The 27,915-nt window shown below is 51.0% G+C and overlaps 6 protein-coding genes across 6 annotated transcripts; 3 read left to right on the top strand and 3 right to left on the bottom strand.

Annotated features, from left to right (window-relative positions):
• Nucleotides 1-115: 115 nt before the first annotated feature.
• On the bottom strand, nucleotides 116-1,852 carry AAFC00_007292 (uncharacterized protein; the record flags this gene model as incomplete). The annotated part of the gene is made up of 1 exon (XM_069347369.1): nucleotides 116-1,852. The coding sequence occupies one exon, from the start codon at nucleotides 1,850-1,852 to the stop codon at nucleotides 116-118; it is 1,737 nt and encodes a 578-aa protein (XP_069201975.1).
• A 407-nt stretch (nucleotides 1,853-2,259) lies between these two features.
• AAFC00_007291 (uncharacterized protein) lies at nucleotides 2,260-3,261 on the top strand (the record flags this gene model as incomplete). Its single annotated transcript, XM_069347368.1, has 3 exons — nucleotides 2,260-2,290; nucleotides 2,490-2,941; nucleotides 3,016-3,261. 3 exons carry the CDS (start codon nucleotides 2,260-2,262, stop codon nucleotides 3,259-3,261), a joined length of 729 nt encoding a protein of 242 aa, XP_069201974.1.
• Nucleotides 3,262-4,382: 1,121 nt separating this feature from the next.
• Nucleotides 4,383-6,461, top strand: AAFC00_007290 (uncharacterized protein; the record flags this gene model as incomplete). The annotated part of the gene is made up of 4 exons (XM_069347367.1): nucleotides 4,383-4,566; nucleotides 4,769-4,863; nucleotides 4,948-5,433; nucleotides 5,535-6,461. The coding sequence occupies 4 exons, from the start codon at nucleotides 4,383-4,385 to the stop codon at nucleotides 6,459-6,461; spliced, it is 1,692 nt and encodes a 563-aa protein (XP_069201973.1).
• Nucleotides 6,462-7,809: 1,348 nt separating this feature from the next.
• Nucleotides 7,810-10,254, bottom strand: AAFC00_007289 (uncharacterized protein; the record flags this gene model as incomplete). The annotated part of the gene is made up of 3 exons (XM_069347364.1): nucleotides 7,810-8,926; nucleotides 8,978-9,843; nucleotides 9,946-10,254. The coding sequence occupies 3 exons, from the start codon at nucleotides 10,252-10,254 to the stop codon at nucleotides 7,810-7,812; spliced, it is 2,292 nt and encodes a 763-aa protein (XP_069201972.1).
• Nucleotides 10,255-21,433: 11,179 nt separating this feature from the next.
• AAFC00_007288 (uncharacterized protein) lies at nucleotides 21,434-22,945 on the top strand (the record flags this gene model as incomplete). Its single annotated transcript, XM_069347363.1, has 2 exons — nucleotides 21,434-22,041; nucleotides 22,102-22,945. 2 exons carry the CDS (start codon nucleotides 21,434-21,436, stop codon nucleotides 22,943-22,945), a joined length of 1,452 nt encoding a protein of 483 aa, XP_069201971.1.
• A 2,735-nt stretch (nucleotides 22,946-25,680) lies between these two features.
• AAFC00_007287 (uncharacterized protein) lies at nucleotides 25,681-26,920 on the bottom strand (the record flags this gene model as incomplete). The annotated part of the gene is made up of 2 exons (XM_069347362.1): nucleotides 25,681-26,410; nucleotides 26,715-26,920. 2 exons carry the CDS (start codon nucleotides 26,918-26,920, stop codon nucleotides 25,681-25,683), a joined length of 936 nt encoding a protein of 311 aa, XP_069201970.1.
• Nucleotides 26,921-27,915: the final 995 nt, after the last annotated feature.

The raw sequence follows: 27,915 nt of genomic DNA, 5'->3' as shown, positions 1-27,915 counted from the left end.
TCAAGGTTGCTAGCACAGGTACCTTATTGTACGCGGATCCCGGCAGTTCAGTCGAATCAGAGAATAGAAGAAATACAACTAGAGATTCACAGGTATCTATTAAAAGTAATGCTTTCTAGTTGGCGTCGATGGCGTTCTGCAACAAAGCACCCATGTGATTGAGTCCTCCTTCCTCGTCGGTCATGATATGCTTTGGAATCTCAAACTCGACGACGGGTGCCTTCTTGAGCACTCTGTCCAGCTCACCTTCGACAAGAGCATCGTAGGTGTGGTCGAGGAAATCCTCGAGCTCGTAGCTTCTCTTGGTGAACTGCTCCTGGATGATTCTGGCAAGAGTGGCAACGTTGGGGTGGTAGTGAGAGGCGAGCGTCTCGAGCTCCCACAGACTGCTATCGATGGCGCCAGTCTCCATGGGGTCCAACTCGGACATGTTGAAAGAATCGTCCACGCCTTCTTCTTCCAGCTTCTCAAGTGCTGCAGGTAGGTAATGCTGCTCCGGCACGCGGTGAATCATAAATGTGCATGTAGGGTGCTTCTTGAGCATGTTGTAGACCCATGGGACAACCACGACGATGGCACCGGGAGGCGCATGCAGTGCCAGTCTCGACAGACGCTTGATGAAGCTAGCCACCATGTTTGCGGGCAGATGAGTGGAGCTCATGAAGGTGTTCAGGAGACGGAAGAAGCGAGAGCGGTGCTTGCTGTGCAGCAGACTATCGTCAAGCAGAGAATACAGCTTGGTATAGAAGGCTGGGTAATCCAGGTTCTTCTCGGTGATGAGATAGAACAGACCGCTGAGGGCGAGCAGAGACGAAGATCCACCGGCGTTGTACGAGTCGGTGAGAAAGTCCATGAGAACCTCGATTCTCGTGAGCCAGGGTACGATGAGGGTGGTCAAGCTCGAGAGAATGGTCTTTCTTTGGTCCTTGGTCAGCGGAGATCGCAAGACGGAAAGCCAGGCCTCTTGTGCGATCTTGCGGTGCTCGGAGAGCTTCAGGAGCAGATGCTTCTTTCCGGTGGCAGGTTCCTGGCCATACCAGTCCTCGAGCTGGTCGTCAGAGCTGGGAATGCCGTTGATCTGGACGAGGAGCGACAGGCTGTTGGCAACAAACGTCTGTCGTTCTTTCTGCGATGAGTCGGTGCGGGAGAGGATGTTTGCAATGTGGTAAAAGGCAAAGTATCGCACATCGTCGTGCTCTTCGATGTATTTCTCGACGAACTCTGCTCTTGCTCCCTCTGCCTCGTCGCGTTGGACCAGCGCACGCACAACACCAGCGAAGACTCCAGTGCGCCAGGCCTGTTCGCCTCTCTTTCCTTCTTGTTGCGTCTCTTGCTTGACGAGTCGCATAGCGAGGGTGAGGCTGGTGCTCTGCAGTGCGGCGTCGTCTGAAGCAGCGAAGAAACGACCCAGGACGGCGACGTATTCCTTCAGGACGCTCTTCAGCCAGTCGACAGCCTCCAGGTCAGCATCTGACATTCCCTGCTGCTTGATCATGCGCTCGGCGACGATGAGGCGACAGAAGACGCGACAGAGGGCGACGGCGGCAATGACGCTGGATCCATCGGTGGATTTCTTTTGGCAGAGATCGAGCAGGGCGGTCAGGTTGTTGTAGTGTTTCTTCGACTCGAGGATCTGTGTTTCCAACAGCAAAACCCTTGCTTGCGGGTCTTGTTCTTCCTCCTCTTCCTCGTTCTCTTCTGCGTTTCTCTTTGCCTTGGGTCTGGCGGTAGACTTGGACGAGGTAGCCTTTACTCGCTTGACAGGTTTCGAGGACGATTTGACTGTCGAAGGAAGAGCGGCGGTGGCCTTGCGTTTCTTTGTCGCCGAGTCTGACATGGTGAGACCAGGCATTTTAACACTGTTGCTCTCGACGTGAGGATGGAATCGCTGTCTATCGACTGAGATGAAACAATTAAATAAATCAAAATGCAGCAATGATTATTATGGAAATTATTGGAGAAGGAGCCTTGACCGCCTTCCTCTCTGGGAAAACAAAAAGAAAGCCGGGAAGAACGGTGCACAGACCCGATCCCGATCCCGATCCCGATCCTCCGGTTGCCGACGACCACAGCGAGAGAGAAGAGAGAACAGAGGCTTGGCACTCGCAGGTCTTGGCATCCGCAAAGCTCCAGCAGAGACTCTCCGGTTCAGCGATAGCAGCAGCAGCAGTGAATTGGAAAGAGAAGAAGACGAAGAATCTCCTTCAACAGAGTCAACCTCCCCTTTTTTCCCTCTTTCGCAATCCATCCATCCACACAATGGCCTCTCGTGTCGCTCGTAGCGTGATGGGTACGCCCGATCCCTCCTCCCACTCTCTGCTCTGGCGCTCTCCGGCTCTGTGTCTCCATCTCGCATCCACCCACTCCCGACAATCGATTGGCTCTGCCCGACAAGCATCCGGTGGAGATGGGAGATAACAGATGGAGCGCATTGTCTTATGAGCAGCAGCTGCAACAAGAAATAGCGAATGGCTAATCCTCACAAACAGGCGCCGCCCGCGCGCGTCCCACCGCCGCCCTCTCCCTCACCCAGCACGCCCTCCCCGCCGTCTCTGTGCAGGCCCGTCTCCAGTCCACCCAGCCCAGCCCCGAGGTCAAGGCCAAGAGCATCCTCGACTCTCTGCCCGGCAACAGCCTTCTCAGCAAGACCGCCATCCTCTCTGCCACTGCCGGTGTTTCCATCGCCGCCATCAGCAACGAGATCTACGTCGTCAACGAGGAGTCCATTGTCCTCGGCTGCCTTCTCGCCGTCTACACCGGAATCGCCGTCTACGGAGGTCCTGCCTACAAGGAGTGGGCCGAGGGCCAGTCCAACAAGATCAAGAACATCCTGAACTCGGCCAGAAAGGAGCACACCGAGGCTGTCCAGAAGCGCATCGAGGGCGTCAAGGACCTCGGCGGTGTCGTTGACATTACCAAAAGCCTGTTCGAGGTCTCCAAGGTTCGTTTGTTCTTCTCTCTGGGACTATCGATATAATCAAAAACTGCGAACGTGTGACTGAAACCTCTTTGCAGGAAACCGCCAAGCTCGAGGCCCAGGCCTACGAGCTCGAGCAGAAGACCGCCATCGCCGCCGAGGCCAAGTCCGTCCTCGACTCTTGGGTCCGCTACGAGAGCCAGGTCAAGATCCGCCAGCAAAAGGAGCTTGCCGCCAGCATCATCGCCAAGATCGAGAAGGAGCTCGAGAACCCCAAGACCCTCGACCAGATCCTCAAGCAGAGCGTCGCCGACATTGAGAGAATCGTCGCCCAGAAGGCCTAGATTCATGGCAGTGCCGTCGACGTGAGAGAACATGGCGTTGTCGTGGTGGAAGAGAAAAAGACGAGGAAGAGACGGGCGAAGAAGGTTGTAGACGAACGCCTGGAGCCTGCCGAGGAGGCCGTCGTCGGTGTCGCCGCCGTCAAGAAGGTCAGGAAGCCCAGAAAGAAAAAGGGCTAATGATCGTCTTGACGAGTTTGATGTTGCGCGGTGTGTGAGATGAGAGTATGAGAGTGTGCGTGTGTGTAAATAGAGCTATGTACTTGTAGCCTTTTTTTCTGACCCCACCACTCTTTTCTTTTCGTATCACCAGCAACTGAAGTTTATGAGATTCTCTCCCGCTTCTCCCTTGGCTGCTCTCAAGTCTAACTCCAGCAAGCCCTTCATCATTCATCCCTCGACTCTGTAAGTTATCTCGCTTGAGAGAATCAAGTCGGACATATGCGTCTCAGTGGCTGTGTCATTCAACGCGGGTTGCTGTTTGTGAGTATTACATACGGTGTAATCCATGATTGATATCGTGGAAACCCAATGGAAGCCTATCTATAATTGTGTGGAGTGCACAATTGTTGGACATGTTGATGAACAGAATATATTCATGCACATTTTATATACTTCCCTTGAGCTGCAACGCGGAGGCGTGTGATCTATAGTAACATTCCGGCCCGCCTCAGAAGGATTGAGGCCTGGTCGCGATCATTGCCTCCGCGCAGAGATACTGTTAGATAAGCCTGCTGTACAAGCAATCATGCGGCGTTAAGATTAAAGGAACCCGAGAATCCCAGTAACCAACTAAACAACGCTAACCACTTCTGACAAATCTATATATCAGTAGTCCACCTTACGACATCAATCGCAATACCGCCATCCTCCTTTGCACCATTGTAGCGTTCTCGACAGTCTGTTTAGTTGCCATTTAGTCGTCCCTTACAATCCACAATCGATCAGTCTTTGACTTCAGCAATCATCGCCCACCTTTACCTTCAGTCTATTCCCGGCCTTGGCACGCATTAATCAGCACTATCGTCGTATTGCACCATCTGGCATCCATCTACAACAGATTTCCTGCTCCCTATCATCCCTCAAACAAATCAAATCAGATCTCAATAGCCCATCTGAAGTGAATGTCTCAAAATGGCCGGCTTCCCGATGAGACGGCACCGCTGCTCGCCGCTTCACAACCTTCTACGGTAGATGAGACTTTACCGGTCCCAGACGATGCGGCTGAGCAAGTCAATGATAGAGGCATCTCCGTGGTGAGAGGTGTTTTGTGCGTCGTGGGTTTGGCTTCTTTGATCTTCTTGCAAGGTAAATGATGTGTTTTCTGTCATTTTCTCTTTTCGTTGTTGTATCTATCGTGCCCTTCAGTCTCTATCGCATATTCCCCAAGACACGTAGATGCGATAATTCATCGTGTGAACTTGTCGCTGTATATATGCATGGCATGCATAGCAACCCATTGGATCAAAACGTATTTGTGTAGAGGCCAGATGCTAAGCAAACACTCCAGCCACGAACATTTCTATCCTCACTACCACTCAGTCGACCATTGCGGCAGATCTAGATGCATTCGAGAAGACTAGTTGGTTCACATCATCGTATCTGGTAAGTGTTTAGGTGGTCGATTAGCGCTCCTGCATGGCCTCGGCCGTGTCCCGTACGAAGAGCCCCTGCTCACAGATCAACCAGATCGCAATGTCGAGTTTCTCTCCCATAACAGGCAAACTAGCACAGATCTTCGGACCTAGGATCATGCTGTTCGTCTCAACGATCCTTCTTGCCATTGGCGTCCTCGTCGCAGCATTTGCACAAGCCTTTCCAGCCTTCATTGTGGGCCGCGTAATCACCGGATTGGGCGCCGCAGGGATCTTCACAGTGAGCATCATTGTCGTTTTGGAGCTCTCAGGCCCGAAAAGACGAGGCGTCATGATCGGCTTGCTCAATTCAGGATACACCGTCGGTGTCGCCATGGGTGCGACCGCGGCCGGTGCGTTATTGCCCAAAGTGGGATGGAGAGCGCTGTTCTGGATGCAAGCTCCTGTTTCGCTCACTGGAGGTGCACTCTTGCTTTTCGCTATTCCACACGGCTTCACTACAAGTAAGAATGCTGGTGATGGTGAAGGGAGTGTCTGGAGAAGATTGGCAAAACTGGATTATTTTGGCGCTGCCTCTCTGGTGAGTGACTTCGATTCCATCATCTTTCCTTCCGGCTCTCGCTTTTGGCCCGTCATGAAACCCCCGACAAGCCATGCACATTCAACGCTAACAACAAGCAGACGCTGACTCTGACCCTGCTGCTTTACGCTTTATCCTCACCAAGGCGGATTCCTATCCTTCCTATTCTTCTTTCCCTTCTGACCCTGGTGCTGTTCGTAATCTGCGAGACCAGATATGCCTCGGACCCTCTGATTCCCATTTCACTTCTGCGCTCACGTGGCCTGCTCCTCACATGCCTTGGTACTACAGGGTTCATGTTATCGCGATGGCTTGTCCTTTTCTACTCCCCCACATACGCTCTAGCCATCCGATCATGGCAGCCAGCAGCGGCAGGATCGATTCTGATCGCCACAAACGCCGGCTTCGCCTTCGGCGGCATCGTAGTGGGCGCTGCTCACATCCGGCGTCACGGCTCCTTCTACATACCCTCGCTCATCGCATACGGACTATTCCCCATCACCCTGTTGGTTCTGGCACAGCTGTCCACGAGCGACAGCAACGTCATTCTGTACATCTTCGTGCTGTTCGCAAATGGAGCGACGACCGGCGCAGCGCTAAACTACACTCTGGCCCACTTACTCCATCTGACGCCAAGTTCAACCCACTACGTCGGCACTGCGCTACTAGCCACATTCCGCGGCTTCGCAGGATCCTTTGGCTCGGCCATCGGCGGCGGCGTCTTCAGTCGCGTCCTGCGCTCTTCTCTAGAGCAAGGCTTCAAGGAAGAGGGTCTCAAGCACCGCGAAGCACTGGTGCGCCGACTCCTGGGCTCGCCGGCTCTAGTCAGTGGACTCAAGGGCATCGAACACGCCGTCGCAGTCAGTGCGTACGAGGACGCCCTGTGGTGGCTGTGGATCATGGGCGCCGGAGTCGCAGCGTTGATGGTTCTTGTCCAGGCCGGCACCGGATGGGTCGGGCACAAGGAGACTGCTGTCGAGGACGTCGAGGAGGAAGCCGGAGAGGACACACGTGAAGGCCCAGCGTAGACAAACCCGATATATACATCCATCACTACATCGACTCTCGACATCATCGGAGACAGTACACAATAGAGTCAATCACATACAAGCCATCCAAAGGCGTCCGTTACCTATCCCTCGAACCTCCGTTGTCCTACGCGGACAGCGCCACTGCGTGGAGCCCTCCTTCGTCTCCACTAAGCCCCATCCCATCTCGACGGAAGACAGTCCTGCGCGGACGGCGCCACTGCGTGGTGCCTTCCCCTGTCCCTCCGCTAACGACCTATCTGTAAAGCCACACTGCGCAGACCCTCTCCTCGCTCCTTCCGCTTACCATGTATCCCACAGAAGAACGACAGGCCCACCCTACATCCGAAGACGCATCCACGAAAGGCCTCTCTGCTCTACTCGGCGCTATCCTATACGCTCTTCTATTACTGTCGATTAGCAGGATGAGGATGAGAAGACAGGGACAGCACGCAAGACACCACCGCGTGAACGTCTGTTTACATCCTTTGGCTCGAGTATATCATCCACTACAAGCCCGTACTTGCTCTTTCCCAGCGCCAGCGCCCTGAGAGGTAGACCGTCCCTGGACCACACCACTGCGGGAGATGAGAGTATGCCACTGTAGGAGCATGTCTGACTCGGGCTTGTTCGTGGGGAATAGATGTATATAATTACGATATGGGAATGGATGATGACAAGGCATGACGAGAAGGGAAAATAGGGACGGACGATAGGAAGGCTCCACATAGGTCTCCCTCGTGGATCGCTCTAGGACAGGCTTTTGGGACAGGCTTTTAGTACGGGCTGTTAGTACAGAAAGGAAGAGAAAACAAGGCCCTGCGGTGGACTCACTCACGGATCGTTGCTGATACGGGTTCAAGTACGGGTTCAGTACAGGCTTTTAGTACAGCACAGAAAGAATGGTAGAAGGGAGAGGAAGGAAAGCTCCACGCAATGGCGCCGTCCGCGCAGGACTGTCTTTCTCCTGGAATACGGCTTAGGTGGAAGGACGAAGGGGAGGCTCCACGCAGTGGCACTGTCCGCGCAGGACTGGCTTATGATCTTTGTTGATATTTTTTTCCCGAGAGGGTAGGTATATGATGTATATATGTAGATGTGTATATACCTCCGAATCAGAGAAAAGGAGAGACAGAAAAGCAGTCATTGTAGAAGACAGCTTCATACAGCCTATTACTCTCGCTACTAAAAAAAACGTCATCGGAACAAAAGACTTGAAGTCCACAATATCATTTCAAGTTCCCTGCCCGTTCATATAACGTCGAAGGTCATATTTTTCATGTGTTTTCATTGTTTTCGTGTTCGTAAAAGAAAAGAGAAAATAAAAGATGGCCGTCTCTGTTTGGTTTCACATGCCCATGAATCCCTCGTTGTTGATCCCGTTCATGTCTAGGAACGAGTCCAGCGCCCATCCCAGACTGTCAAAAGGCAAAGTGGACCCGAAGCTCATTTCGTTGGGCCAGTCGCTGACCAGAGCGGGCATGCCTAGATCCGTGCCGTCGGTGTGTAGACCACCGACTCCGCCTCCGACGTCGCCACCTGTTGCTGCGTCGTGTGGATGTGACGTGTTGGGTGGCACGGAAGAGCGCGAAGAAGATGTGGCGCCTGTGCCCGGGATTGTGGGATTTATGACGGCGCGGTCGAGGTTCTTGACTGCTGATGCGCCCATTTGGTCCTTCCATCTCCACACGGAGTCGTACAGCAGACTCATGCTCATTCTGCACCTGACTTTCAGTTGCAGGGAAGAGTCAATTTCCTTTTTGACGCCTCCGCTGTCGAACAGGCGGTGGGTGTTCTGGCCTTGGGGCGAAGATTGCCACAGCTGGGCGAGGACTTCGGCGAGACGTTGCGGTAGGTCGTTGCGCTCGACGCTTATGCTTCGAAGAGCAGTGACTGTCGAGAGGAAGAGAGTGCGGCCGGCCGGCACGTCGACGTGGGTTGCGAAGAAAGAATTCAGAAGTTTCAAGAGAGTAAAGCCTGCTGCCAGGACCATCTGCATAACGTAGTTCGTGGCGAAGATGCTTCCATCTACACTGTGTTCCGTCGTCTGAGGGGTGGGTAGCTTCAGGAAGTAAAGTAGCAATGTCGAGGCTGCAAGGTGCAATTTGCGTAAGTCTTCGACATAATTTGCGGCTTTGGGATTGTCGAACAATGCGGTTAGCCGAAGGTGAAGCGTGGCAATGTGGCAGTGTAGCATGTCGATAGGCGTGGCCCCTGCCGCTTGGACGGTAGTCCTGAGCTCGTCACATTCTCGACCGAATGTGTCGATGGTCAGAGCACGTGAGGGTTCGTCGACCGGGCCAACTTCGTCTCTCTGCATCGTATACAGAGCACGAGTGATCTTCTCGATGAAGCGCTCGATCTTACAGCGAATGACAAGAGCAGGTGAGATGCGATCGAGATGAAGACCGTGAGTGAACCAGTTCCATCGTGAGATCTGAGGCATACCATAACCAGTGGAAATGCTGGAAGAAATTGTTAGTGACAGGAAAAAAATAAGGAGGTGGGGGGCTTACTTTTGTGCGACGAGATTGCACACAACCCATGTGTTCATTCGGTCGCGAATGTCTTCCTCTCGGAGCTCGATCTTGAACCTCGAAAAGTCCTGGGCGTGAGCAGGTCTGTGCAAACCAAATTGCATGGCCAACTGTATCATTGATCCACAAATCATCATGCTCGGGTCTGCCGAAGTAGAGTTGGTCGGCAGAGGCCAGGCGCATATCAGACACAAGGCCTTGACAACATGGTAGGTCTGAGGAACTTTGGAGATGGTGTACCACAGAAACTCGGTCAGCGGCTCCTTCAATTCTTGCAACAATGTGGGCAAGGCTGCGTAGTGACGCGACGCCACTGTGATGACAGCCCAGTGCAGTAGTGGGTGCAGATTGAAGAATGCCATTCGAGGAAAGTCAGGAGGCAACAAAGGCAAGAACGGATGGTAACGTTCAAAATAGGTGTTCATCAACTCGGAGATCTCCTCTTCGGTCAAGGTAACTCGACCAAGGGTATGCAGCGTAGGCTGGCGACTTAAGGCCACAGGCGACCCTTCGAACCCTCCATGGGCAAGATCCAGCAACGACCTCGACGCAGCTGCCTCATTCGGTCCTGGGAATTGAGCGCTTGGCGCAGCTGCGGGATACTGAGACTGCGCTGGAATTGTAGACATGGAAGCTGACATGGTCACTGCTGGAGCCATGCCTCCATGCCTGCCTCTGAGCTCGGCCAATTCTGCTCGAAGCTCAGAGAGTTCCCTCTCCATCTCCGCATGGCGTTGACGCTTCTCCTGTCGTCTAAAGCCAGGGTCGATGGCGCATATCAGATTGTGCTTGACACATCGACTGCATGCCTGGAACTCTGGATCGGTGACGATGTTGCATTTCAGCTATTCACCAAAAGAAAATCAAATTAGCCTCGATGCGCATCGGGGCGACGATTGAAGCTTTTGAAGCTTTTTTCAAGTATAATGCTTGATTGCGGCGCATACCTTTTGCTGTCGACACTGGTTGCACGCTCTCTTCACGGGATGCGTCTTGGAGGCCTGCTGCGTCGAAGACTGCACGTCTCCGCCGTCTGGACTGGGACCATTGCTCTCGCTTTGCTTTCGCTTGCGACCCTGGACTGCAGGCAGCCCTGGTACAGACCCGCCGGGAGTGTGTTGAGTTGGTGAAGTCGCGGGCAGAGACGACGAGAAGTCTGCTGCGCCAATCACTGGAGACTGCGTCGTCGCCGGCTGCGGTTGCAGGTTGCTGTGCTGCAGCGACGGCGAGAAGTTGCTGCCTGATGGCCACGCCATATCAATATAATTATGTCTCAATGTTTGTATATACACTCGCGCGACGCCGAATTGCTCCGTTATCGCAGAGGGGCGGACGATGGAGACGTGTAGATGAACCCCGAACTCGCTTTGAGTCACAACAATGCGACGGCATGCAGTAATTTGTGAACCCAAATTTTCCTCGTTTAGAGACACGGCCGACGCCTTGGCCAAAGTGTTGTCTGCATTTGGCTGGTGCTTTTCTGTTGCTGCCTACTTGCCATTCCCCGCCGAGCCCGCATACACGCTTTACCCAATCAAGGTGGGATTGGTATGATATTCCTCGACCTCCGCCCTCTCTCGTGCAGCATCGCCGTGCAGTATGATGTATGGTGACCGTGTATGCATCTCGCAGTTAGATTGTAGAGTAGAGCATCAGAACCGTGGGTTTTCTTACCAGTGAGCTTCGCCGCACAGAGTGTAAGTAAAATACTGTAGCTCTCGCAACAACAATTAGCCAGTCATCAATTGATTAGGCGAGATCCGCTGCCCTTGCACATTGCAAACCTTGCCATTGGACGAAGTGGGAAACGGTCTGGCCCATTTCACTCACTGGGCGTCACGGGTGCGTAACAGCATGAGTGGCAACATGTCCACGATTCCGTTCAAATCGCAGGATTCGTAGGGTCGCTCGCCATCGATGGTCACGGCGACAGTGGGCCAGCGATACACTTGGATATGGACAGGGTTGCCCTGGTGTCCTCGACAGTGAAGGGCATATGACCTCACTTTCCTGTTTAGAGAGCATTCTGTTACTCTTGTCGTCGCGATATATCCTTCAGTGGTGTATCCTTCCGTGATCATGCGACCGTGCTGGATGATGAATGAGATTAATGTCACGACCAGAGAGTGTCAGCGTGATGCACTGGACCAACAACGTAGACCTTCATTATATCTCAATCATGATTCAAATTGTCGCTCTTTGCTCACTTGTTCCATGCGACAACGTAAAGGGAGGACAGGGGCTTCATCGACTTGTTCATATAGCGGGTGCTGGGACATGATAGACTCCTGTCTACCACTAGAGGTTGGACGTTGGGCTCGAAGAATATATCACGATGTTATCTCAGATCACTGGACAGAGTTCTGGCAGGATGCAAGCCTTGACTCGGTATTGAGCTTCCCACGAGAGCAGATGGTAGCTTATCGTAATGCAGACTCGGCTACGATATATCAACCACTCATTCGCCATAAGTGTGACGAAGTACACAGTAAGAAAAATAGGTACGCTCGGGGTCGCGTGCAAGGGTGATGATAGCCCATCATACGTATAGAGGCTAGCCGATTCCGCTCATGGACTTGCTCATTGCATGTCCAGCAAACATAGCTCTTCTGTGGTGAGGGTCAATACAGCTTCCCTCAAAGAGGAGCTTCAAAGAAGAGCTCTCTATCATAAATGGATTGACAGCAGCCTCAAAGACACGAAAGACCACTCTTCTTCAAGTACCAAATCTCTTCTTCAGTGACCAGTCATACGACCAGCAGACCGATGAAAAGGGAGCATTGTATGCCATCAAAAATTGTGCCAGAGACTACCAAGTTGAAAGGATGGCATCGTTAGCAGACTCGAGCCCACGCTGTGCAATGTGGGAAGACTGCCAGATAGGGGATTGGTGACATCCTCTATCCTGACATCGCCATGATATAGGAGAAAGGAAAAGTGAAGAGAAGACGAGGAGGGGATCTTGTATCCAGACAAACCACGGTGCCGTGTCTCACTTCTAGGTGATGTGTGAGCTTGCTGCGTGTGACTCCTCCAGCCATTAGCCCCTACGCCAATCATGATCCATGCACTATACCTCGATGGGTCGTCCTGCCGTGCCACTAGGCACCCACGACGACTAAGCGACCCGGTTTGCTCAGGGGTATATAAGCTTGCTATCTTCTCTTCTTCTCTTTCTTCTTTCTTTCTTCATGCACAACCGTTTCGGTGAGGAGGCTTTCAAGATGCTCCTCACCCGGTGACTCCTCTCATCCCACCTTTCCCCTGTCCATTCCTTTCCTTGGGTAGGGATGATGGAGTTACCGCATGGCATGATTGATCATGCCATGGAGGCATAATTTTTGACTTCCACTCTTACATCTTTTCATTGGTTCTCTGGTCATTTGACTGGACGCTGAAGAAGAATGCATGTTATCGATGTCCCCTTCTGCCTACTTGTCGTCTTCGTGTAGCTCTGTTGTCTTGTAAGTGACTTATGGTCCTGTGGTTGGTGTTGTGCCGTCAAGTTGTTGTTGTGAACTCATTGCACCTGCTGTCTGACCCTAGTGATACCTGTATACGTAACAGAGTGATCTATAGCAAAGCATGTATCGTCTTGCTGCAAGAACATTGTATAGCACCATTGATGTCCTTGTCCAGGTGTATGGTAGACTATCCTTGTTGGCGTAGCAGTTCCATATCGTACTTGTTGTTGACGCCGAGTTGTGACTTTGCTGATCCACATTCCATCTTTGCACATCAACTTCAGTTGTATGAGCATATCTGAGATACAGTGATCATCAAGCTATTAGATCACCTCTATGATCTATAGAGGTCGTCAAGGTCTGGCGACATCGTAGCGGCGTAGCCATATCAGGCTGCTTGACACTCCATGTAATGCTTTCGACTGGCTAAAATTTTGGCCATTTTGGACGCCATGAGCAGCACAAGCAATGCCAATCACCTGTTCACGCGTATTAAACATGATGGTCACTTCAGACTAATTGTCCTCATGATAGGGAACTCATCCGCGTATACACCACTACGAGAACGTCTCTTCCGCCCAGAAGTCGTTACTGGACGGTGGCCATCGCTATTTCATCCTTATCATGTCAAAGACGGAATCAGCATCGCGGCCATCGACGCTGAGCTGCCCTGCTCGAATCCATTACGTTGACTAGCTTGAGAAGTAGTGTTCACTTCGTTCATATCAGAAGCATGCGCATGAGAGCTCGCGTACCATCCTAGGAACCGCGCCTCAGCAACCGCTTGTGTGAAATTAGGCCTGAGCGAACAGGAATTACTGCCTTGCTTCGTCCTCTTGCTGTATCGCTTCAAATACGTCTACAATACGTGGCACTGAACGATTGCCACGAATTTGACTGTCTGACATCGTAGTCGGGCAAGACTTACACACGTCTACGAGAGTGCAGAGAGAGCTGATCACGGCGGGACGACATCTTCTGACCTCACGATGCTTGTGACATGACGACGTCTAGCACTACTGTCCGTCCTTGCACGGCTCCTGGCTGCCCAAGGTCTGAGGGCAATCTCATCATCCGCAGGAGTTTTCGCAGAAGCCCGGATGACATGAGACGGGGAGCGCTACTGTCTCTATCGACAGTATTCCAATAGAGAGCGTGGTACATGAGCTATGATGGACGAATTCATGACACTAGGCATCACTTCATGACAGAGAAAGCTCTGGTATCTTGAGATCGGAGAATCCCATGAGTGGTGAAGGATTGGTAGAAGTTTCAACTCAGTAGTGGTTCCGAAACCGCGCGTGTGCTTATGATTTGCGGTCTCTGGATCAGATTGAGGCGGACCAAGGTACTTCTAATAAGGCCGAGATAGCTTTGGTGACAATAAAGATCTCCATCTTGACGAATGGTTGAAAAGTACCCGCGGTGAGTTGTGAGTCATCACTTGCAACTAGTCTTCGCTGTTATACCACTCGCAATGTAGTTTGGGCGAGAGCCATCGATCACGAGCTCTGTACTGTGCGAAAATGGGAGGAGTAATGCAGAATGGATCTGATCTCGCACACTTGACGTGGACCAAGAGATGCCATTCGGATGGCGGCATCAAGAGATCGGAGCAACCATAGGCTCACTTCAGGTCGGCATGAGGATCTAGTGGTAGAAGAGATGCCAGTGTGAAAGCGCTTCTTCCAGTGAAGCGATCCCCAAGTAAACTCCTCTCATTGCACATTTCGTGCAGTCTTCAAGCGTCTAGCAGGAGATAAACAAACAAGGCATCCAAGCAGGGCAGTGAGCTCTGCCATAGACTGAATGTCCACTAGCGTCGTTTCAAACGCTACATAAGAATCTCCTTCCTGTCCAGAGCTTCTTCTTCCCTCAAGTTCAAATTGACCAAGGACACATCATGCAGGAAGAAGGAAGTCAATTCTTTTCTCCTATTATGGTGTCCAAAGATCAAACGGGTTTCCTTGAGATAGGCCGTATCAGACTGGCAATCTCTGGAAGCCCCACTCCCATGTTGATAACCATGTTGCTTCAAGCGCATATGCTTCATGTTGCACCATTGGGAGACATTCTTGCTGGGATGTTGCTTGCGTCCGTCCTTTGCTTCCTATTCACGGTTCATGTTCGCGTCCATGTATCAGGAGCCACGCAATAGATAGACCTCGCATAGATAGACCTCGCATAGATAGACCTCGACCATAGATCCGGTAGCCAACGCGTGAAGACAACCAGAAGATTGGTTCAGTCAAGGGCTAGAAGACATAGCAGTTTATACCGCTTGAGCCCAAACACATAACTTCAAGTCTGGAATAGCTTGCGTGGCAGACTAGGGACGATTATGACCGGTCCTGCACTCGCTCCCAACATGCTGGCTTTCCGCAAGCGGTCAGTACGAGGGTCACCTCGACCAGCCATGTTCACCTGTGTCTTGAAGATGAAGAGATGGCGCTGATTTGATCGCACAGGAAGTGAGGCGTACATAAATCAGCCTTGAACACAGCCCATTCCACCTCTCCTTTATCATGCATACAATGCAACTCATGCAGGGTAACAAGCCTGTTGATAGACTTATCGTCCGGACTTCTTCACGAACTCCATCATGGACTTTGAGCCTGACACTATGCACATATCAACAGGAAGTTGCGAAGACACCCCTTCCAGCTTCCACGGGATTTTCTATACTAGCTGTACCTCTTGAGTGTCATGGGGGCTTCAGTCTTGATAAAATCCGACATCCAGTCTTTGGAAGATAGCTTTGGCTTGCAGAGGAGTAAAAGTACAAACCCCTTCCGTGGTGGCTGTATCTCTACTGCGAACTGCGGAGGGCGATGCCATCTTCTACGAAGAAGGTAGATCCCTAGCCTGTTGCAATGATGTTGCATATCCATAGGGAGTAGAAGATGGTGATCAACCGACTTGTAGCACATGTTACCAATTCGCTTTCGGAGTCTGCATGGAGCGCAAGCCAATACGTGTATAAGTGAACGAGCTTGGAGGATCAATTCCAGTACTCATAGCAGTACTCGAACTTCTACACGATGAATCACATCTAGGCGAGTTCGAGAACATCGCGTAGATCCTTCAGGTCTTGCACCGTGACCCTGTGAAAGCAACCTAAGGTACACTGTTGTGCACTTCTCTGCCCTCAAGTGCGTTGACCTGTGTCGTTCGTAACCCAGAGCAGGCGGACCCCTCCTGCCGTGCAGCGGCTGGGATACCTGCCACCTCTGGTCTAGTCTATCAGTCCCAATGATCCAGAGGGTCAAATGGAATTGCCGCCGAGGACTCGGCAAGGTATAGCAAAGTGTTGCAAACACCGCAGAGTGTGAGTCCGCGAATCACTGCTCACTTGGGGTATAAAAGCATCAAGAAAGTGAGCTTTCTTTCTCTGCTCCTTTCTTCATCAACACCACTTCGGTACTGCCCTCTTCTCTTCGCCAGTTTCTTGGACAACATGAGGTAAGTCATGACCCTTCTCCATGGCTAACGTGGTTTTGTTTCAGTTTGATGCATCAACATCATTCAGAAGTCTTTGTGTGCAATGAATTCAGCTGAGTTGCTCCCTTCTCGCTGTTCCACTCCCCTTTCCTCATCCCTTCCTTGCACCACCTCTTTAGTCGATGATGATCTCTGTGTCAGAGAACAGATACGATGAGCTTCATCAGTGGCTTTGATCACTGCAGCAGCAATGTATTCATAACACATCATCGATCTGAGACCTCATCAATGATCATGCTCATGTAATACATGAAGCCACTGGACAAGCGTCTTTAATCCGTTCACAGTTCCCTGTCGCAATCACTGACCCGGCCTTGGACTGGCACTCCATGGATTTTACAATCAGCTAAATCTCTCCTCACGTTCGGAGTCCCAATTTCACCACAGCTGATATGATGATAACCATGTATGAAAAACAAAGTGAGCCTCGCTGCATTGTGTCCATCGCAGCTTGGCCAGGAGCTTCATTTAATCTTCTCTGACACAGCTTCTGTGGTGTCTTGGGGTTTTTGGACAGAACTTCTTCATGACCAATGACTAACCACCGGCATAACCTAGAGGACAACATCGACACATACGCGACGATCGGGTTCGGCCATATAGGATCAGAAGGGGGCTCATGTCTGGCAAGTCTCCTCAACACTCGCCTGCCTTCTCCAGTCGAGCAGCGGTCACTGCCCATGTAAGTTCTCCTGCTTTCATCTCTCTGATGCGTTCAGTCTGTTGATGTCCTTTTCGTCGGCTCATGGAGCCACGGCTCACGTGGTTTGCTTTCAGGAATTGTAGTCATCGACAGTGCTTCCAACGCTGCCACTTGCTGCTGTCGGCGACTTAATTCGTCGACTCCCTATCTTTCCGCTTGAAGACCTATGACCGACAACCATTCTCAGCAGAATGACTGTCTACCATGATGCTCGCGGCGAGCATCATCTTCACCGCTGACCAGTATGAGTGCTCAACAACAATGGTAAGTGCCTTCCACGCTCACAAAGTCGTGTACTGACGACATCAGAGCCATCCTAGTCATCATCATCAACGTCGCAGAGGTCTCTCGCCTCTATAGCAACCCTTTGGGATTGACGCTAGATCAAAGCCCTTCCTCTCTGAGTGAGCGTCTTGCACGTCACCAGATCTTCACGGAGACGACATTGGCTTTTCGGGAATGCAACTCTCTGGTCGTCCTATGCCTCTGAGTATTCCCCTCCCCTCAGCTAGACATTAGGCTAACATCTTGTGCGAACGCATAGTCCCCAACCTTCTCGCTCGCTTTCTCGTGCCACGCTTGGTCCTTCGCCAACAATGCTCTCGCTCGCTTTCGTTCACCATGCTTCGCCTTCGCAATCAACCCTCTCGTTCGCCCTTTCGTTCGCTTTGTTTCGCCACGTCTAGCTATCGCAACTGATCCTCTCGCTCGCTCGCTCGCTTTATTTCGCTATGCTTGAAGTAGGGGTGAAATCTGGGGGGATGGGTGGGGAAGAGCTAGGAATCCACCTCGTATGAGGAAGAGCTAGGGAGCGGAGGGGGTTATGAGGAAGAGCTAGGAGCGAGTCGTTGACGGATACCATACCATACACAATCCACCTCAAAAGCTCAGCAAGTCAGGTCTCTATCAGTGGCGGAGAGGCTCTGACCCTCACCGTCGCCTCCATGGTATCAGACCGAACTTTTTGCCTCATGGCAGATGCTTCATGGAAACATGTCGCTAACTTCGAGCGAGAGAAATACGGTGAACGTTCCGGCGTCCAACCAGATTGGCTCACTGTCTCCCTTGATGGTCGAGAGGCGTTGCCTCGACGGCTCAAGGGTGTGAGTCGATCGCACATCCCATTGAGTAGATAGCATCTTGAAGAGCTGTGCAACGGCCTTTTCCACTTCCTGTCATATACATGATGTTACTGGTGTCCGCCTAAGAATGTATTTGCCATGTGAGACTGTAGTCCAGTACTGGAGTGGCGCACTTCAGCTTAGTGTGTTGGCTTCTCTTGTCATTCCCATGTGCTGTTGAACAAGAACACGACGTAAATGATCGATGTGCTCCAAGCCAGACTGCGCTATCTTAAGTGAGCTGCCTGTAGACCTCTGGGCCCGTTCAAGAATACTGATCAAGTCTGAGTCTCGGGAAGTCAAAAGAGCCCGTTCATTGGCATTGGTTCCACTGCGGTTTGGAAGATAGCAATTTTTCCGCCTGGTCTGCGGATCACGATATTGCACACCCTCTGGGATTGTTTGTGGAGTCGTTTGGCTTCAGCGGGCATCGTATGGGTCATTCGCACGTCATTTTTCGGAGCTCAATGCATGTCGACGTGCAGAATGAATATGCGCTCGAAGTAACTCATAGCCGATCTATGTCGACGGCAACTATCATCTTTCCGCTCATCAAAAGTGTGCATTCGAAGTGGGACAGCAAAAAGCAAAAGGGGTAGTTTGAGTAAGGGACAAAAATATTGGGCGACGTTTGCGCTGGGGTTCGAACCCAGCGTCTTGAGGACCTTCTTGCGAGGTGAGTGCCTGAACAGTTGATGTCAGCCACGCGCTCACAAGGTAAGCCATTGGCGCCACCCGCGGAACTTACTGGTAGTGAGACAAATCCCACGGAATATATAGCTTTAGATCGAGGAAAGAATCAAAAAGGGGCAGTAGGGAAGCAAAAAAAAGGTATGTCGACTTCTGCGCCAGGGAATCGAACCAAGTGTCTCTGGGAACTTCTTTGGAAGGGTGCCTAGACAGTTGCATATTAGCCACGGCGCTTTCAGGGTAAGTCATCGGCGCCACCCTCAGAATCTTACCAATAACATCGTACTTTGGAGCATTTATATACCTTACCCCCGTAATTCACATGTCTTGTTGTTTGCGGGAGCGTTGCCCGGCTCATCGGCTCTTGTAACCATGACATGGTCGTAGTCTCTTGGATGACGGTAATGTTGTCAACACCCACAACGATTAAAGGAAAGATAAGTGATGATCGTGACAATCATGATGAATCATCACAAGAAAGTGCTTCTTGGCTTTCGTCAAGGTCCCCGACGGGCGTGAACGATGAATGATGCAAATGAGAGATCCGAGAGCATAGAGGCCCAAGTCTATAGGAGATGATACTGAGAGCGGCGTATGGTAGATTTTTCTCGTGTTCTTTGAATTTTCCTGACCTTTTTGTGAAATTGATGGAAAGATATCCTCTATTTAGGAGCCTTAGCTTCCATTTTTTGCAGTTTCTGTTTAATTCGGCTGAAATAAAAGCAAATGAAATCCGATAGCTTGACCATAGGTCATCGCAGATAGAAAAGAAAGAGTAGCTTGATCACTTACCACTGGAATGTGACAATGCAAGTTGAAGGGAATGGCATTTGAACAAAAATCGAGGAGGAGCCTCATTGGAATCACGGTGCAGATAGATCAACACAATACCCGGACCTTCAGAGAAGCCGGGAAGACAGGCTTTGGAACACATGCAACTTGAAATGCCATGGATGGAAGAAGTTTGAACTCGGACCTTCAGCGAAGCCGGAAAGATGTGTTGAACACTTCTTGGGAACTTGATACGCGGACCTTCATAGAAGCTGGAGAGATGTGTTGAGCATTTCATAAGACTTGGTACTCGGACCTTCATAGAAGCCGGAGAAAGATGTTACAAAGTCCAAGACTGAATCGGCACGAAAGAGGATGGAAGACTTACAGATCGGGAAGAAACTAAGTGTACTTACTGCCTAAGCAAAGCTGGAGTTCCTGGCCATAGAAAGAGGAGATACACAAGAGCAACTTACCTCGTCTTGAAGAAAAGATAACACCGAGTAGTGACAGAATGGATATAGGAAACGGATCTTGACGAAAGCGGGAACGGGAAGAAAAGGGAAGGAGAGATCATAAACTTTTTCGCATGAGAGCGTTGTAAGCATGAATGGGGCCATGGGCCCAAAGTACGTATGGAAGAAGGTGAAAGCACCGATAAAAGTTCTTTCTTCTCAGAATGCCATAGAGAAGAGCCAGAATATGTAGAGAGTTCTTGGAAGCTCGAGAAACAAAACCCCTGAGTAGGATTCAGGGGTAGGTATGGAAAAAAAGAGGACGTTGAGGACCTTTGCGAGCGAAAAAGAGACAGAAGTGAAAAAGGGACTGATACAACGATGCCGAGTACGAGACCGGGACTGCGGCCGGGACTTCGACGGCATGTGTAGTGGTGGATACATAACATGAGAAAAAGAGTTGAGAATGAAAAACTTAACTTGAAGATAGGGTGGAATGGATTGACGAGTCCGGCGGCGTCGGCGGGGCAGTATGAGGTAAAGTTGAGCCACTCGAGATCGAGTAGGTGTGGTGGGAAGGTGCCGTGATGTGTGTAGCCATCTCAGTGTCCTTGTAGGGATAGGCCTTCGATGAGTGCTCCACTAAGGTGATTGAGTCGTGATCGATGGCGAAGGATCGCAACAGATAACAGCAATACCACGACCTTTCAAGGGAATTCGTCAAAGGTGAATGGAACAAGTCATGTAAGGAGGCGTTGCATCAAGTGATGGCTCGATCGTCTTGATGGTAAGAAACCATTCCGACAAGGCAGCAAACGCAACCGCTATCGATAAAAAACATGCGTCTGTTGAAGCACATGTCAGTAAACAACTCAACGCCTCGTTCAGACGGAAGTTGTCCACAAGTGATTTACCTGGAATGGTGGGCTGCGTCATCGGTTCTGGCGTCGACTTACACCACTGCCTACACTATCAATCAGGGGCTGCTAGGCAAGGGTGACATTTCTGTTGAAGAAAGGCACCCAGAGCTGACAATAAGGGAGTACTGGCAGACAGTCGACAGCCAGGGCTGTCGCTTCACTTAGCTGCTATTTCATGGCGCTGTGAGATGATACCTTTGATAGACTTGATGCAGCTGGCTTTGATCGATGCCACTGAACAGAAGTGAGCGGCAGATGCCTTCATCCGACCAGCAGGGCCGTCAGAGGCTTGTCATGGGTAGGGACGACGTCGTAGACGGACTATGGATTCACTAAAGGCTAGATGGGAGAAAGGAATAATGCATGAAGATAGATGAGATGATGGGTGGAGATGGACATGCTGGAATTTTGCTGAGTAAGAGGAGATGAGAGAACAACAGAAGTGAAAGGACTTTGGCCAGAAAGGGGAAGGCGAGCGCAGGCAGCAATGCAAAGTGAGACAAACACTTATCGTCGATAGCTCATTACTCGTGCAGCAATGGCGATAAGTGATATGCGATAGGCGATAGGCGATAAGGGAACCTCGTTGTGAGGGGAAGGTCAGTAGAGGCTCAAGGAATGATGGTGTTATACCTTGATAGTAGGCCTAACAGTCTAGCAGTCGGTTAGATACGGTCCCAAACGGTACTCTGAGATCCCCCCTTCATCTATATCAACCTTCTGTCATCTCTCCACCTCTTCACTGCCTTTGACATCGATAGCACACGGTGGGACTACCTGAATCGTGCACAGACGGCATACGATTCAGTCATGAAGCTCCCCCACACTGTTGCTATCTCAAGCATCACTCGCGGTTTGCGAGTGACCACCAGCTTGACTGCTTCCTCCTCTTTTGCCGCTACCAGATGCCTCCACACCACTAAGCCAGATCGCACGACCTGGGCGGTGTCGGATTCGTCTCCAGGATCTCCAGCATCGAGTGCATCTCCAGTAGTCTCGCCAGTGGCTTCGTCGCAAGCTCCGGTTTTATCATGTCTCCCACTGGCTCAGGTCCTTCGGACGTACTTCATCACGAGCGTATCATCATCACCACTACTCCTACAGACCTGCCTCAAGACTTTGAGAGCGATGGTAGACTCCAGTTCTCCAGTGACCAGTGTTGAGAAGAATCCATTACTCAAGTTGATACTTCGTGAGACCTTCTATAAGCAGTTTTGCAGCGGCACTTCACAAGCTGAGATTCAGCGCAATGTCCAGCAGATGCGATCAATCGGGTACTCCGGTGTGATTCTCGAGTATGCTCTCGAAGTGCTGGCAGATGCCAAAATCTCGGATACTGCCAAGGACGTGGATATATGGCGAAATGGCCTTCTCCAGACCATCGACATGGCCAGCCCAGGAGATTTTGTGGGCCTGAAGTATGTTGCACCTCTCTTATCATATCGTCGTATTCGACATGTGCTGACAAGCATCTTCAGATGGTCCGGTCTCGGTCCAGAGGCTTTGCAACTCCTCAAACAACAGAAGCCACCAAGTGCGCTTATGGATGATGCTATGCGTGAAGTATGTACCGCTGCAGCCGCCAAGCGAATCTCACTTCTCCCTGCTGCAGAGGAGACTACGACGCTGCCTACGTTCCACTCCTGGTGTTTGAACTTGCAGAAAGACTACAATCGCGGCCACTCAGTGGTCTACAGCACGTATCAAGCATACTTGAAATCAACACCTGCTACGCTCGCAAAGCACCTTAGTCTTGCAAAAACCGAAGACTTCACTTTGGGTGTCAAGCTTGTGCGCGGCGCCTACTTGGCCTCGGAGCCTAGATCGATTATTTGGCCGGACATTGGTAGTACCCATGCGGCCTATGATGCGCTGGCAGAAGCACTCCTCAAGAAACAATTTACTGGTCTTCTGCAGCCTCTTCATGGCTCACATGCCTTTGACTTTGCCGACATCAACCTCGTGCTAGCTACGCACAATGCCAACTCGGTTCGCAAAGCGCAATCCATCAGGGCCCAACAGGCTGCTCAGAATGACAGTCTTGTACCACTTGCGTATGCTCAGCTGCAGGGAATGGCTGACGAAGTGAGTTGTGAACTCATCATGGCAGGTAAAGCCAACCAGGCCCTTAGCAATGGGAAGAATGTAGATATTCCTCGTGCCTACAAATGCACTACCTGGGGCAGCATGGAAGAGTGTCTCAACTACTTGCTCAGACGTGCTGCAGAGAACAAGGATGCTGCGACCAGGACTGCGGAAAGCAGAGCCGCCATGGGTGCCGAGCTCAGGAGACGCTTCAAAAGTGCCTTCCGCTTGATTTGACGAAAGGATATCCTTGGAGAACTTGAGCTCGCTTTCTTATACCGTGGACGGAGTTTGGAGATGATTTGACGATTAGTGATATGCTCTCTAGCAGATCGTATTTATGAGCTTATGACAATGCGTAGGTACCGGATGATTCAATATGCTATTCTTTGCTTCCAGTTGCCATTCTCCATTGTCTGTTATCGCTAAGTTGCTTGCTGCCTGGTGCAGACAATGTAGATTACGCCTTGCGGCGGACAGTGCCGGCAGAATATCAGTAAGTAAGAGTTGGTATAGTCGTACTCCTGTGCATTCTGATACTGCAGTTTTCCATGCTGCCCTCAGGGGAGAGGGTGCTGACCAATACGGAGGACATGGTCCGAGCGTTGGAGCACGGGAGTGGTCATACAGAGTCCCTAATTTGACCAGAGGTGGATCCTTCGTCGCTCCATGCCGGCACCACTAGTTGCTTCAACCTGATATCAGATGACGTATGCCTTTGTGTGACATAGACCTGACAAGTAAAGGGTGAAATGACGATGCCCTGGTAGCAACCAATGCATTTCAGCCTACCGTATCAACTTCGAAGGACAGATAAGCATCTACGCTTCTATGCCGCTTGTGGAGCCGAAAGTCATGAGGCACGAGGAGACCTGACCTGATAAGCGCGATGGGAAGACTATGTCGCAAGCTGCACGGTGAAGTTGACGCCTCTTCAAGTCCATTGGTGTCGAAATTGGCAAGGACAGCATTCAGTCTTTCTGCTGTCCGAGGCCAAACCCCACCGGTTTACTGACTTGATGTCGGCTGGCAGAAAGGTACGAGATTGAGAGTGTCCGCTGAAAAAATCTTCGTCCTTGTCCTGGAGGCCGGAATTCACACTGGCCAGGCCATGCCATTAGTCGGAAAGCATCCCGACCTATGAGTGGAGGTTGTAGTGGTTGCCTTAAGTAAATCTGCCGCTCAACTAGGACGTCTCTTCCAGTCAAGTTGTAGAACGAAGAAGCAGATCCACAGAACAAACCAAATTGGTCAAGATGGGCGTTCTGCGCTATCCATGGAAGGGTCATCGAAGTCTTCGATCGCATTGGCGGATGATTCCAGCAATTGTGCTGTGGCACAATCCGGATGTCTATTTTCTCTTCCACAGACATAGGCACCAGCTGGCGTCCTTGACGATAGACTCCCGCCGCCGCACATAATCTCAAGAGCCTCCGTGATGTTTGCGTCTGAAGCTGGATCCATGGAAACAATCATCGTAACTACAATCGTTGCTGTCTGGGGTTGACGTTGTGGGTAAAGTATCCTGAGCTACCTTGAAGCTCATCGGTCATTTTTGCTCCATCTGACCAATAGGAGTTGCTCACTATGACAGACCAAAGTGCTCTATGGACGCCGAAAGATTGACAAGGACGCAGATCTGAACGCAAATGTCTTTTGGACGCGTCACTTCATCGATGTTGTACTCGAGATTATCAGTGGGAAGGAGCGACTAATTCGTCAAAAGGTACAACGTTGCCTTCAAGCACGCGATCATCTTGTGAGTCTGACGCCCACTTTAACAACAAAACACTGAGCTCAGAAGTACTCAAGTGATTGGCATGATCAAGACCGCCCGTTGAGCTGCTGCACAGTACACTCAACTCCGCTAGTAGGAGCCCTGCATTCCCAGTGGCTGCATTTATCCGGCCGTCGATATCTTCTTGCGCTCCAATCTTCACGTATAAGTACCACGAAGCCGAGATGCATCACCATCATCAGAGCCTGGGTTTTCAGTCGATATGGTGGGATGAGCACGATGACATCGTCACAACAAGCCATTCTGTCCAACCAGCACGATTTGGTGGTCTATCACAGTTTCTCCGAACAGCCATTCGTGGGCTTCTACACAGTAAGTGCAGGTTTCTGCGGCAATTTATATGGTCTCTCCTAGACCTACAGTCTTTTGATGTACACTTTCGGTAGTTCGGACTCTGGTAGGTCGAGTATTAGGTACTGCTGTTATTGTTCTCGAATACCCGCGCCTAAGAAGCCACAGTCGGCAATAGCATCTGCGATCATCCAGCTGAAGCTGCGCGTACCTGTCGAAAGAACGACCAAGGTGTTTCGTGACCATCTCGTCGAAGCCCGCAGCTCTTCTAGACTAACATGATGCAGAAGATCACTTACGCGTGTCATGATCGTCTCCGCTCAGGACTTGGAAACTCCCATTGAATGACAAATTATACAACGAATCTCACGACAGAAGAATCACAGTCCTCATGCCATCTTTTGGGAGTGCATGTCTAGACGCGTGACACAGACATCTACAATCGAGGAAATGTCCAGGTATCACCTCGATCCAGTGGTACATTCACACTGCTATTGCAAATAGCGTCACAGGAGGAACGTACTGATACGATACATGAAGCCTACAAACGAGCGGGCTACAACTACTCTGGAAGATACGACCGGCATGATAGTATCACAAGACGCAGGTGATGGAGAAGGTGAATTTGGATCTGTTGGTGGTAAAGGGTATCTCTTATCATTCTGTAGAATAGGTTTTACATCTTTATTGGGCGGAACATTCCGGCCTTGATGTCTGGCTGTGCTCATGTATCCTTCGACGGCTCTCGTTGTCCTTGATTTGAGAGCGAGGGCGAAGCGTTCTCCTCTTGTGTGTCAAAGAATACCTTTTTCAGCATTATGTCGCTCCCAGCCTCTTCCATTACTCAGGCTCAAGGTCGACTGACTGGCAATGATATGCAGGCTTAGAACCAAGCCAACGTCCACAGCGCAGGCAGGTTCGGCCATCGCTCCTGCCACTCGGCAATGATGTCCGGCACGCGGGCGTCGAAGCCTTCTCTTGAACCCGCATGTCCAGCATCCCATGCCGAGCCAACTCCACCATTAGCTTCAATGTGGATTCTTCTCTCCTCGACAGCGGCTGCGTTCAATGCGTCCGCCAGCTCCAGTATCGCCTTGCCACCGACAAGGGCCTCCTCGTGGTTATCCTTGATGTCGACGTTAATCACATGCACCGGTCTGTTCAGCGGCGATCCTCTATTAAGCAGGTCATCGACGACGGCTTCCCAGCAGCGTTCCTCGCAAGTGATGACAATATCGACGGTCCCCGACTCTGTTCCCGCGGCACCAAGGTCCGTAGCGTAGGTAGGATCCGGTAAACCCTCGCCCGAAGGTGCAGTCCCTCTTCGGCCGACTCGAGGTGTGCCTACTCTCCAGTCTTGCCAGCGTTCCGGGCCCCATTTTATGGATCGATTACGCTCAAGCATGGGTAGGATGCCATTGGCACGGTATAGACGTGCGTCTTTGCCTTCTAGTTCGCGATACATGGCGTCGTACGACTTGGTGTTGAAGTTGTAGACATTGGGTTGGGTGATACTGGGACCTGGAAGTCTTACCAGGGAGCCGGTACCAAAGGATATGACGGGGTAAGGTTGCGGTTTCGCTGTCGAAAGGCGAAGATGTGCTTCCATAGATCTGGGTGTATGATTTTGTGTCAGCAAAGCAAACTACATGCGGACAGCGTCGTTCGTGGTGAAGTTGTGGTGACAGCAGGACATGATGACTTCAGACAGGTCATGCGGGCTACATTGACTGCGGGCAAGGAAAGCGGCGCGGGATTCGAACACTTTTTTTGCAATTGAATTTTTATCTATATGGGTGGACGGACGGACGGTTCGAGAATAGTGCATCTGTGATGGCAATGCAGGAACTTGCATATACTGCAGGGTGTGGAAACATTTACGACATGACCATGCTCAGGCAAATGTCACAAACTTACCGATTATTATTACTGGCGCAGACTGTACAGAATCTCAATTTGAAATTGTCCTCTCCTAACGCGGGATCTGCAGCAGGTTTAGAGAGCTGCTCTTCGACCGTGCCGCCATCTACTTCCACCTGTGAGGAGTCTGGTTGTGGTTCTGCAGGTGGGGGCGGTGGAGGCGGCGGAGGAGGCGCCGCTCGCCTTCGTGGATCAAGCGACATGGATGTGAATCAAGTGGGAAGCTCAGAAGTGTTCTTAGAAACAGTTGTTTCGAGAGGACAACACCAAATCAATGTGCTCAAGCGGTCGGTCTCGTCTCGTGCCAAGTATGAGAAGAGGATGTAGTTATCTGATGGCTAATTAGTCCAGCGCCTCGATATGTATTCAAGATCAAAGTGAAGAAGAATGAAGGTTTGCATGTTTCAGGTGTTTTGCGTATAGGTAATAGGTTTGTTCCTCATTCTCCGGAGAGAAATAGGACAGCTCCAATATAATATAATCTCATCATGGAAAGGGAAGGTGGTGGACAAGAGAGAGAAATAAAGGAAGGTGTCAACTTACAAGTCCCGAAAGGGGATGTCTCAGCAGTACGCCTGTTGATTATATTACACACTCTTTCTCTCAGTAGAGGCACCAGACTCCAATTTGTTCTCAACAAGCAAAGGCGACAAAACACGATGTAATGTGGTATGTTATGAACAGCTACAGAAATGAAGCCAAACTGCAGAATGACAACAGCAGAGCTTGTGTACGAGAAGCCGCTAAACCCAATCGAGCTGTATGTCCCAAGGCTTGTCTCCACCTCAATCGGGCTTAGCACTTCTTCCTCAATAGGACCCGCCAAGGTATATTGATCATGCGGAACCAGGATGTTGGTGCCCCACAACCGTCACCACATGTTCGCCTATCGGATCGCTGTCCCAAATGTCCAGCGATATCGATCTGACCGGCGGGCCTTACTGCAGTGTCGTAACGACCATCCCCGTCGGCACTACACAACCAAAGCTCGTCGTCGATTCACACCATCTCTTCGGCCCTGACAAAGGCGGATTTGTAATGGACCCCTGGATGCATACGCAGCGGCAGACGAGCATGTTTCAGCTCCGACTATCGGAGATGATAGGCACGCGGGAAAGGTTAACAAATCATCAACTCATGCAAAAGTGGAAGCCTACCCTTTCTCCACAATATGAGGACTATGAGGCCTATGACCTTC

Source organism: Neodothiora populina, assembly GCF_041146345.1.
Source record: "Neodothiora populina strain CPC 39397 chromosome Unknown canker_contig_9, whole genome shotgun sequence".
NCBI classification, from domain to species: Eukaryota; Fungi; Ascomycota; class Dothideomycetes; order Dothideales; family Dothioraceae; genus Neodothiora; species Neodothiora populina.
The sequence above is the reverse complement of the archived record's forward strand: the minus strand, read 5'-3'. Positions and strand labels throughout refer to the sequence as shown.